The sequence below is a fragment of the Lotus japonicus genome, chromosome 1 (genome assembly GCF_012489685.1).
Source record: "Lotus japonicus ecotype B-129 chromosome 1, LjGifu_v1.2".
NCBI lineage: Eukaryota > Viridiplantae > Streptophyta > Magnoliopsida > Fabales > Fabaceae > Lotus > Lotus japonicus.
The window spans coordinates 120,324,021-120,334,874 of NC_080041.1; the positions used below are offsets into that span (position 1 = coordinate 120,324,021).

Here is a 10,854-nt window from a genome sequence, read left to right on the forward strand (position 1 = left end):
ATAGTCCTCCTAGTGTTTATTTTGTTGCTTTGGGACTTTGGGTTGACGGTCTGGATACGTTGGAGGCCTGTCTTGTCACAACACTAGCAGTCGAACCTAATTGGCTTGACTTAATGAGTAGATAATATTTTCTGTCACTGTTTTTCTCGTAAGGATTTTATAATATTTCCCATGCAATTTCGTTTCTAATTTTTTATATTAACTTCCTCTTGTGTTTTTTAAATAATTAGATGAATCAAAATCGGTATATGTCATCAATTAAACTTATATCGAAGCTTGTTTAGTATAGGTACTTGGCTTCAAATATTTATTGTTCTTTGTTAGATTTAACCGGTAATAAGGACTGCGGTTCCCGGAGAGGCAACAATATCGCTTATAAAAATAGTACAATACTCGGTGGATATTTGCACAAAACTGGCAAAAATTGCATATCAATAAGGATTGAGGCAGTGCCACAAAGATAGACAATTAAGAAAACAGGGGAAAAAGAGGGGGGAGGGGGGTTTCAATGGCTCATAGAGCATGCTAAACACCTAAATTTTCCACACACAGTTATTGAAACAACCAAAATACAAAATATTCCTTTTTGTGTAAATCAAGCAGGGCCAATATGACTGCTGGGATTCTTCTACTTTCTTATACCATTTCACTTGGCGAGCTCGTTGCGGATTTGTTTTGCTGCAGCAACCATGTTGGTGAGGGCTGGCTTCACCTCGGTGTACTTACGGGTCTTGAGACCACAGTCAGGGTTCACCCACAAGACGTTCTTCTCAAGCACTGCAAGCATCTTGTTGATCCTGTCAGCAATTTCATCAGTAGGTGGGATTCTTGGGGAGTGGATGTCGTAGACACCAGGGCCAATTCCAGCACCATACTTCACTCCTTCACGGAACACTGACAGAAGCTTCTCGTCGGAGCGAGAGTTCTCAATGGTGATAACATCAGCATCCATATCAATGATGGAGTGGATGATGTCGTTGAAGTTGGAGTAGCACATGTGAGTGTGGATCTGTCAATACCAAAGTTTATTATAACATGTATAAAAATGAAGAAGGAAAGAAATTGTAACGCGATGATTTGTAATTCAAGATACCTGAGTGGTGTCCTGAACACCAACATTGGTGATTCTGAAGGAGTGAACAGCCCAGTCCAAGTAGTGAGCTTGCTCTGACTTCCTTAGTGGGAGCCCCTCTCTCAATGCAGCCTCATCAATCTGGATAACATTAATGCCACCCTTCTCAAGGTCCTCTACCTCGTCCTTAATGGCCAAAGCAATCTGATAGGTGGTCTCAGACCTACAAATAGATTGATACACCAGGTTAGATATGAATTTGCGGTGAACATTGGTAATTTCTCTTGTTGGCTCATTAATATTTATGTTTTCACAACACATTATAAGGGGCTTTGAGTTTATACCTAGGCTGGTCATTTCTAACAAAAGACCAGTTGAGAATGGTGACAGGGCCGGTAAGCATTCCCTTCATTGGGCGCTTGGTAAAGCTCTGTGCAAGAGATGACCAGAAGACAGTCATTGGCTTGGGGCGGCTCACATCACCGTAGATGATTGGTGGCTTCACACAACGAGATCCATAGGATTGCACCCACCCATTAACTGTAAAGGCAAAGCCTGACAACTGCTCGCCAAAGTACTCAACCATATCATTCCTCTGCAATGTAAGGCATTCACAGTTATTAGTTGGAAGTACAGTTATTAGGATCAGAAATCTCACAGTAAGGAAGAAAATCTGGCAAGAGCATTAATACTATCTTAACTTCAACATACTAATAGTTAGTCATAATGAGAATAGGAGAGCTCACCTCAGGCTCTCCGTGCACCAGGACATCAATATCAAGCTCTTCTTGAAGTTCAACAACTTTGCGGATTTCCTCCTTAATTTGCTTAATATACTCTTCCTCAGAGATCCTGAACAAAACAACATCAAGGTCAAATAAAGGAAGGCACAATTTCAAGTAAACAAAGCAGAGACTAGCAGTCTTGGCATTTTCTTACTTGTTAGCCTTGAACTCACGGCGCACCCTCCTCAGTTCAACAGTCTGAGGGAAGGATCCAATGGTGGTGGTTGGGAGGATTGGAAGGTTAAGCTTCTTTTGTTGAGCATCCAACCTGGCACTGACATTGGTAGCACGGCGATGGTCAGAACCCTTCAATGCAGCAGCCTGCGAGGGAAAAGGAAAGAAGCCATGAGCAACTGCAGAATAATTTTGACAACATATAGTTAGCACTTGAACATAGACAAGAAAAAATAAGCACTCACAGCCTTCTGAACAGCCTCATTATTCACTCTTGGAGAGGACTTTCTTGAAGCCAGAGCTGCAGCATTAGCAGAGAAGAAGGCCTGAAAATGAACCCAGAAAACATTGAGTCAGTGAATTATGTAATGAAACAAACAGGAATTTGCATTTTCATGAGAACTCCATCAGAAACCCTCAAAAAATCACAAACTAAATTTTGTTCCCATGGTTCTAAAATTGTCCATGACCAGAGCCGATGGTTCTGAAATTATTCATGCATACATTGGATCAACTATTAAACTTTTCATCACTTCATAAAATAACTAAACTTTTCAATTACTTTGTTAATACAATATATAGTTATAGTATATACCGATATAATAGACTAATCGTAACTTTTTAATCAATATTTACATCAACTATTTTAATGAAAACTTACTTTTATCATCCATAAATTTCCCCCAACTAAATTAAGATAGCATAATTGTTTCTCGGTATGAACACGAACAAATTATTTGAACAAAATATTTCATCAAATGTGAAAACAACTAAAAGAATATATACTACCTCGTCCTTCTTGCCAGACAATGCAGTAGCCAATGCATTCACTTCCACAATTTTTTGGGCAGCAAAAGCTAACCATGACTTGATCTCATCGTCCAACTTGGTCTCATTAACAAGATCAACAGCAGTGTGAAGAAGTGAGCAAGAGGTGGACACAACAAGTTTGTCTGCATACGGTTTAAAATGTAGATACATCAAATGACAATAGTAATTGCAAAACCCTACCAAAATTTCCTACTAAATGAATATTTATGAATACCTTTGCCAACAATGCCCTCAAGAGCCGCTAGTGTGTTAAGAGAAGAAGCAAGATCGTTAGCCCAGATGTTCCTTCCATCAACCACACCAGCAAAGAGGTACTTTCCACTGGGGAATCCACCCTTGACCAAATCAAGAGTCTTAGTTCCACGGACTAAATCCAAACCATAAGCGGTGACACCGCTCAAAGATGTGAGGGTCTTGAATGCCTCGGCAGGGATGTCAGCAAAGTAGGTCTCAACGAGAACATTCAAACCAGACAAAGAAGATGCAAGTTCTGAGTATGCCTCAGTAAATGCTGCAAGCTTGTGAGAGTCAAGGTCCAAAACAAGTGTAGGTTCATCAAATTGAATCCATGAAGCACCAGCTGCCTTAAGATCAGCAATAACCTCCCTGAGTTTACAGTTTAAAGCACGTCAGATAACACGAATACGCACGGAATACAATAATAATAGCCGAAAACAATACAAAATCCTTACTTGTAGACAGCAAGGACCTTGGGGAGCAGGGAGAGGAGAGAAAAGGATTTCTCAACACCCTTGGCAGGCTTGGAGAGCAACAAGTATGACACTGGGCCAACGAGGACTGGAACGGTATCTACTCCAAGCTGCAGGACAAATCAAATACTCAATGATAACATCAACATAGATAAACGGCTAATCATTAATAACCCTTTTGATCATAATGATCCACACAGTACCTCATGCAGACACAACTACCATTAACAAAACACTACCCTGTCTACCCTTTCAAGCACTGATTTGGCCACAATAAATACAAAACGCTCAAACAAAAGGCAAATCAATACAAACAGACAATCATTTCCAAAAGGGTACCCAGTAATCAAAGATCTTCCAAACTTGAACCCTGATCTAAATAGAAAGATCACACACTGAGCTAAATGCTATAGATATACCAAAAATAAACACATACCGCCTTGGCCTCCTTGTACTCATCAACAGCCTTGTGAGAAGAGTAAGCGAATTTCACCTCAGGTCCAAGCTCAGGGACGATAAAGTGGCTGGATCAATCAACACAAAGCATCATCAACAATCAGATTCAATTCAATTCAATTCATCACACCACAACAACAAAAGCATCATTACCAAGCAATCAATCACAGTTACTTACTAGTTGGTGTCGAACCACTTGGTCATCTCCATAGCGGGAACGGTAGCGTTACCCCTAGCCATGGAGAAGTAGGTGTCAAAGCCAATCTCGCCACCGGTCCAGCCGTACCTGGGAGGAACGGCACCGAGAGTGGCGGTGGCGTCAAGCACACCATCATAGTAAGAGAAAGTGTTGCTAGGGATATACTTGATCCCAGCACCAGCCATCTGCTTCCAGATGGATGCTCTGAGATCAGCAGAAACCTTCTTCAAATCATCAGCACTGGTCTTCCCATCCCAGAATGATTCCAGAGCGAACTTCAGCTCCCTCTTGGGTCCCATTCGTGGGTATCCAACAATATGCGACGCCATTTCTCTGAAAACAACAACAAATCAACACTCAATTTTCACGATAATAGCAAAATCAAAGGGATTCAACACAGGATCTTGAAAATTGAAGGAAAATGGTGGAGGAAGATTGTGAAGTTTCAGATCCAGATCTGGAAAGGGAGAATTACGTTGAAGAATAGATCTAAGGAGGGAGGGAGGGAGGGAGCGAGAAGAATTGAAATGAGAGGAAAATGAGAAGTGTGGGAAGGGTGATGATATTTATCGAGGAGGAGAGAGAGGGAGAGGAATGGATGGAGGAGAGAGAAAGACGGCGAGGAGAGAGAAAGAGAGAGAGAGAGAGAGAGTCTCGCACCTGAGTTACGGTGGTTAGAGGGGTATGAGACCAGTTTTCTGCGGTCGTTCTTCCTTATGGAGAGATTGAAGCAGAGAACAGAAGGCGAGTTGTAAGGAGAGGTTTTCGGGTTATTTATAGCCGTTTGGTCTAGATCTGAATCTGAGTGAGTGAGAATGAAAATGAATTAGATCACACCAACTCTCTCTCCATGTTTTCTTTTCTTTTATTAATTAATTAATAATGAATTTGCCTTTTAGAAATAGAATATTGGAATTTTGTTTTGTTTTTACCTTTTTTGCTTTTTTTTTAATTCATGTACGGTCATGGATTTGGAGATGTGAAAAAAAATATTGAAGATATTTTGAGGGTTTTTTTTATTAAGTATAATGACTCGACAACATTTCATTTTCTCTTCTATCTCATTTCATTCACTTTTGGATAAATAGTCAATTAGGATTTTGGTCCTTAACTGGCATAAGTTGATCCCGGATTAAAATAGCTCTTATAGTCCTCGAAAGTAGAAGGATGTAAATCAAATTTGGTCCCTACGTCAATTTCGGTCAGCTAAAAAAGGTAATATTGTTGTTAAATATTGACATGATTAATTTAGTCCTTAATGTAAAATTCATAATTTTATCAGTGACAAACATCGGCCAATTTAATCTCTAATGTAAAATTCATCATTTTATAAAATATGAGTGGAGATAATTCATACCTAAAACTTAGGTGCCAAAATAAGTCTTTGTCAATTGAACCAAGTAATTTAATAATAATAATAATAATAATAATAATAATAATAATAATAATAATGATGTAAACTTATGTATATTTTTTTGTCCTTTGGCCACCAGTCTCCACGGGGAAAGGGGCCCCACGTGACTAATCTGGCTCGGGATACGGTAGTCATGTCCCTTGCCACAAAGGTATTATTTTTTACCTCAGAGGGGATCGAACCCAAACTCATGTATATTTATTTAAATTTTAAATATTAAATTGAAACCCTTCAACAACAAAAAAAGTTGAGGGGGTTCAAACAGGGGTGAACATGGGCCGGGTAAATCCAATGAACCCGCCCAACCCAATTCGATCCAATAGAAAAAATGCGGGTTGGATCGGGCAATCGGGTTAGTCGGATGGATTTTACTACAACCCAACCAAGTTCGGATCGGATTTCGGATTCAGCTCAAATCCATCCAACTCAACCCAGAATCCATATATATAATAATAATTTTTATAATTTTACTCATACTTGGAGTGCTAGTATCGGAGTGATGACTTTTTGAAACTTTGAGACTTAAGTATTTGTAGTTATTTGTCATATTTGAACTTAGAGTATTTGTTCGTAGTTATTTGTTACATGTTTATATGTAGTTATTTGGCATGTTGGAGACATCTAAGTTATAAGTGTCATGACATGACATTTAGTGTTGTTTTTCACTTTTTAGATACTATTTATATTAGATTGTTTCATGTCATTTGATAATGAAATTTTATGTTTTCATGATATTTGGCTATATGTCATTTATGTTGTATTATTTATATAATTTTTTGTGTCTTTTTCATGATATTTAGTATTATAACATATTTAGTATTTTTTATAACTTTTTCTGAATTTATAATAATTTTTACAAGATTTTTTAATATTTCAGATATATTATTATTTTAATATAGTGACCCAATAAATTCATCCAACCCAATCCAAACTTCGTCGGGTTGGTTCGGATCGGGTCCGAAGAAGAAATTTGTGAAATCCAACCCAACCCAACCCAGCCAATTTTGATCGATTCGGATTTTATTTTGACCAAAATCTATCCAACCCAACCCATGTGCACCCCTAGGTTCAAACCTTGAACATGCGGGATTCAGCTAATGTTACATAAGCACTAATTTATTTTATTATTTTTTTGGTAAAAGCTTCTTTTACTTCTTAGTAGTACTTGTTAATTAGCATTGACATTTAATTTGAGAGTGAAGTGATAAAGTTAAACAAAGTTCATTATATGACCAAGAATTGTTTTTTATAAAAAGTTGAGATTTAAAAATAATTTGTGTAATTTCATTTTATGTAACACTTCGGTCAACCTAGTATATAAGTCTTATTTCCACTTTGTGCATTAAATATATTATTATGGAATCATTTTTAAATTTTAATTAATATATACCAAAATGTGAAATTAATTAATGTTATCATAACTTTTTTTCTGGTTACAAATGTCATCATAACTATTGTTAAAATTACAACACACTTTATATTAAATCATGTTTAATTTATCTCTTTTAAGGTCATATATTTATTTCATCACATTGCAAATAAACTAACTTTTAATTATACATCTATTGATATTAGAAGCTTGAACTTCCAAATTAAAGGGCAAAGGTTGTTATAGCCGTTACCTGTTTGTTCTCTTCTATTATTAGACACATAAAAATGCTCGTTATATATGTTCGTTGCTAACAGTTAAAACAAAATAAGAAATTTACAAAAATTATAAGCTACCAATTACTACAATTCAACTACTGTATAAAGCAAAATATCAGTATTTATCATTTATCACTTTTATGCACTGTTGTCATTTCTTACTACATGATTATTTAACTAGAAATATGTAGTAGCACCTTATCAAGTTAGTACTTTCTTACTTAGTTCCTCCGCTAGGTGCATGACATGTGTTAACGACACTTCGTTTTCCTCCAATTCACGGATGGTGATCCTCCAAAAAAACTGCTACATCTGTTATACACGTTCACAAACCACCAATCGGATGGGTTGTGGCAATGTAGCATCACGCTTAGTAAACGACACTCCTCAGTCTCATCGACAAAAATTTGAATACGAATAATCACTCTTAATTATCAAACATAATGTCTTGGTATGAAATCTGAAAATTCAGTTGTTGAAAAAGATTACTACATGCATCACTTCCATGGTCACACCCTGACCACCATCACTATTGTTGTTATTGTTGCCGCTGCCATTATTACTGTCATTATTCATTACCATCTTCGTCACTACCACAGGTTATCACTGCTGTTACTACCACCCAGTGAGATGAAAAGTGGTGATGTTGGAGGTTGATAGTAGCGGCGATAGTGAAAGTGAAAATAAAAGGTAACTTTGGGAATGAAAGGTATTTTTAAAAAATGAAAATAAAAAACTAGAAACAAAAAATATTTTCTCATAACAAAAATACCCTAACATTTTTCTCTAATTTTCATTTGTTTCCTATCTTTCAAGTTATCTCCACGTTTTAGTTTTAATTGATTTTATTTCTCTTCTCATATAAATAAATAAATAACATTTATTATAAATATATTAAATAATGGGATGTGAGTGTTTGGTTTTCACCAAAAGAAGTGTGAGTGTTTGGGAAGTAGGGTGGGGCCATGAGGGTTGGTAATGAAAGTTGGTGGTGGTGGGGAATTGGTGGTGAGCCCCATGGTCCAAACTTGTTAGCACGATGCTTGTTTAGAATTTTCAATTTAGATTGTATTTTTCTCATGTAGTTAATTATTATTTAATTCGTATAATTAATTAATTATGATTCAATACCCATATTACCCTTCTGTTTGTCCTAAAATGGCGGCTTTGGTAGGTGTAAAGGTGCCTTTGTTTGTCATGCAAATGCAGGGGTAGGTGGAATTTCAATGCCACGTAATCCAGAATCAATGAGTAATAATAAGTACCTTATGCACTATTTAAAGATTAATTAAGATATAACTTCATGTATTAGGGGAGCGGATCTCTCAATTTTATTTACTCTTGCCGTGGACATTTGTGACGATTTCTATTCGCCACAAATATTGAAAAACGCTCCACAGATATTACTAATATTTTGCAGCAATATTTGTGTCCGTCTAGCAACATTTTGTAGCTGTTAGAAACCGTTACAAATGTCTAATGAAGAAAATTGAGAGAAATAAAATTGAGAGATCCCCACCCATGTATTAGGGTTTCAAAACTATATTCGATTTGATTTTTCTTTTTTGTTGTTTGGAAATATTTTTTCAAATCACTGATCTGTTAATTTTAAATTTTAATCATGTAAAGTGGCGTAAAATAATTTTTCAGTATTGGAGGATTGTTGTCGATGCGTGGGCGAATCTGCACTTACTACAAAATAGGTGGTCATGTCATGTGTCAATTAGAAATTCAAAGCAAAGTTTGCACGTAATATTTGAAATTTATTTTATTTAAGATTAATACATTTAATAATAGTAGTCATATGCACCAAAAAAATAATAGTAGTCATGACAAGACAAAAATATATTTAATTGACAAGCATTTTTTTTTCTTGACAATGCCATAGTCAAGCATTTTCAAGAAACAAAAGGGAGGTGTTAAAATACTTATATGCTTATTTCCGACAAGATATTTCAATATTATTTGTTTTTTAAATCTTTACCAGATATTTAGGGGTGTAATCAGACCGAATTGTTTCGGATTTATGGTGTTTTAAATATCCGCACCAATAAAAAATGTTTAGTTTGGGTTGTTTCGGATTTCCTGATTAATGTTTCTAAACCCAAACAAAACCAACTCATTCTCAATTGTATTGGTTTGGATCGGATGGTCGGTTTTGAAATAAAAAATATTAGTTAGAATTTTACACGAAAATTATTCTAAAAACGCAAAAAATTATAAAAATGTAGAAATATCCAACATTTCCAAAGAACAAAATATTTGATAATGACAATCCATATAATCCAAATAAAATCAACATTTCCAATACAACTATAAATATGTAATGTAATGGGCTAGAGTGTGTGGGCTGAATATAAATAACAATTCTCAATTCATAAGGTTGGTTCGAATGGATCGATTTTTTAATCCTCAAATCTGATACTCGAACCGATGGTGATCGGATGCAGTAAAAAAAATTCGAATCAAACCAATGATCCAATCCAAACCACCATAATGTGTTCGGTTCAGAACGGTTTGATCGGATTCACGGATTGGACTGTACCCGCTTACCCCCTACATATATTCCTATCTTCTTTCATGTAAGTTCGTTCCGCAAACTGTGAAAGTTTCTCCTAACAGAATATTTCGTTGGGGTTCGACTTATATTATTGCCTTTACATGCGTGGTTGACAAAATAATAATTCATGTTGTAACTTGTTTAAAGGGTGTGTGTCCTTTGATGAAATTTATTTATTTAGTTTATTTTGAGGAGAAACCAACCATATTGTTTGTTATTTATAGAATCCGGACTATCATTCTTCTGGAACTTTGCAACGACGCTCAGTTGCGACACGCGTGAGAGCGTGGTGGCTCTTGCTCTCTTTTTGTAAAGGCTTTTATCATATTTCTCAAGACTCTCCCCTTCTTCAAGTATACCTCTTTCATTTTCATTTTTCCTTCACTTTTCAGTGAAAACATTGAAGTTTCTTGTCCTTTAAGGTTTAGACGATTACAAGAGCATAGAATCCGCTATCGATGGGGATTCCTTACTATATTTTTCAATCATCCTTGCTCTCGCTCCCTATATTTCTTGGATGGACCCATATCTTCTTCCACTTGAACACCCGCTGAGAAATGACACCTGACTACCTTTGCAAATGCTCTTGGGCGCAGGACCACCTACTTAGACATGCATCGCCAGCGTAAAGGGGGAAACACAAATCGGTCCCAACTACACCAACACCTTTCAATAGATTTAGGCAGCTCCAAATGCCACTTCACAACCTCACAAAAAGAAGCCACCATAAAACAAAGTCTGTATAGATGTCCGACAATGACGCAAGGGAGTCAACCAACCCATATTTTCCGTCCTCGACCCTGATTCGTCCTGCAAGATAGGCTCCATGACCAGAGGCAACCACCACGACGAAGCATCATTGCGAAGTACTATACGCTGCTCGAAACACATCTCAAGAACAAAGGGCTCATATCGATGAGACTAGAGAAAATCGTCACCATTTTTTGGAAACCTTGGCCACCGCGCCCAAGGACATCGTTTACACGACCACCCGCCATTGAGCATG

General features: G+C 36.7%; 1 protein-coding gene across 1 annotated transcript; it reads right to left on the bottom strand.

Annotated features, from left to right (window-relative positions):
- Window positions 1-403: 403 nt before the first annotated feature.
- Window positions 404-5,054, bottom strand: LOC130729910 (5-methyltetrahydropteroyltriglutamate--homocysteine methyltransferase). The gene is made up of 12 exons (XM_057581762.1): window positions 4,888-5,054; window positions 4,207-4,560; window positions 4,009-4,096; window positions 3,555-3,682; window positions 3,077-3,468; window positions 2,821-2,984; window positions 2,277-2,357; window positions 2,012-2,178; window positions 1,819-1,924; window positions 1,417-1,667; window positions 1,094-1,295; window positions 404-1,009 (listed from the first exon to the last, which is right to left on the bottom strand). Exons 2-12 carry the CDS (start codon window positions 4,554-4,556, stop codon window positions 647-649), a joined length of 2,292 nt encoding a protein of 763 aa, XP_057437745.1. The 5' UTR covers window positions 4,557-4,560; window positions 4,888-5,054; the 3' UTR covers window positions 404-646.
- Between the last annotated feature and the right edge of the window lie 5,800 nt (window positions 5,055-10,854).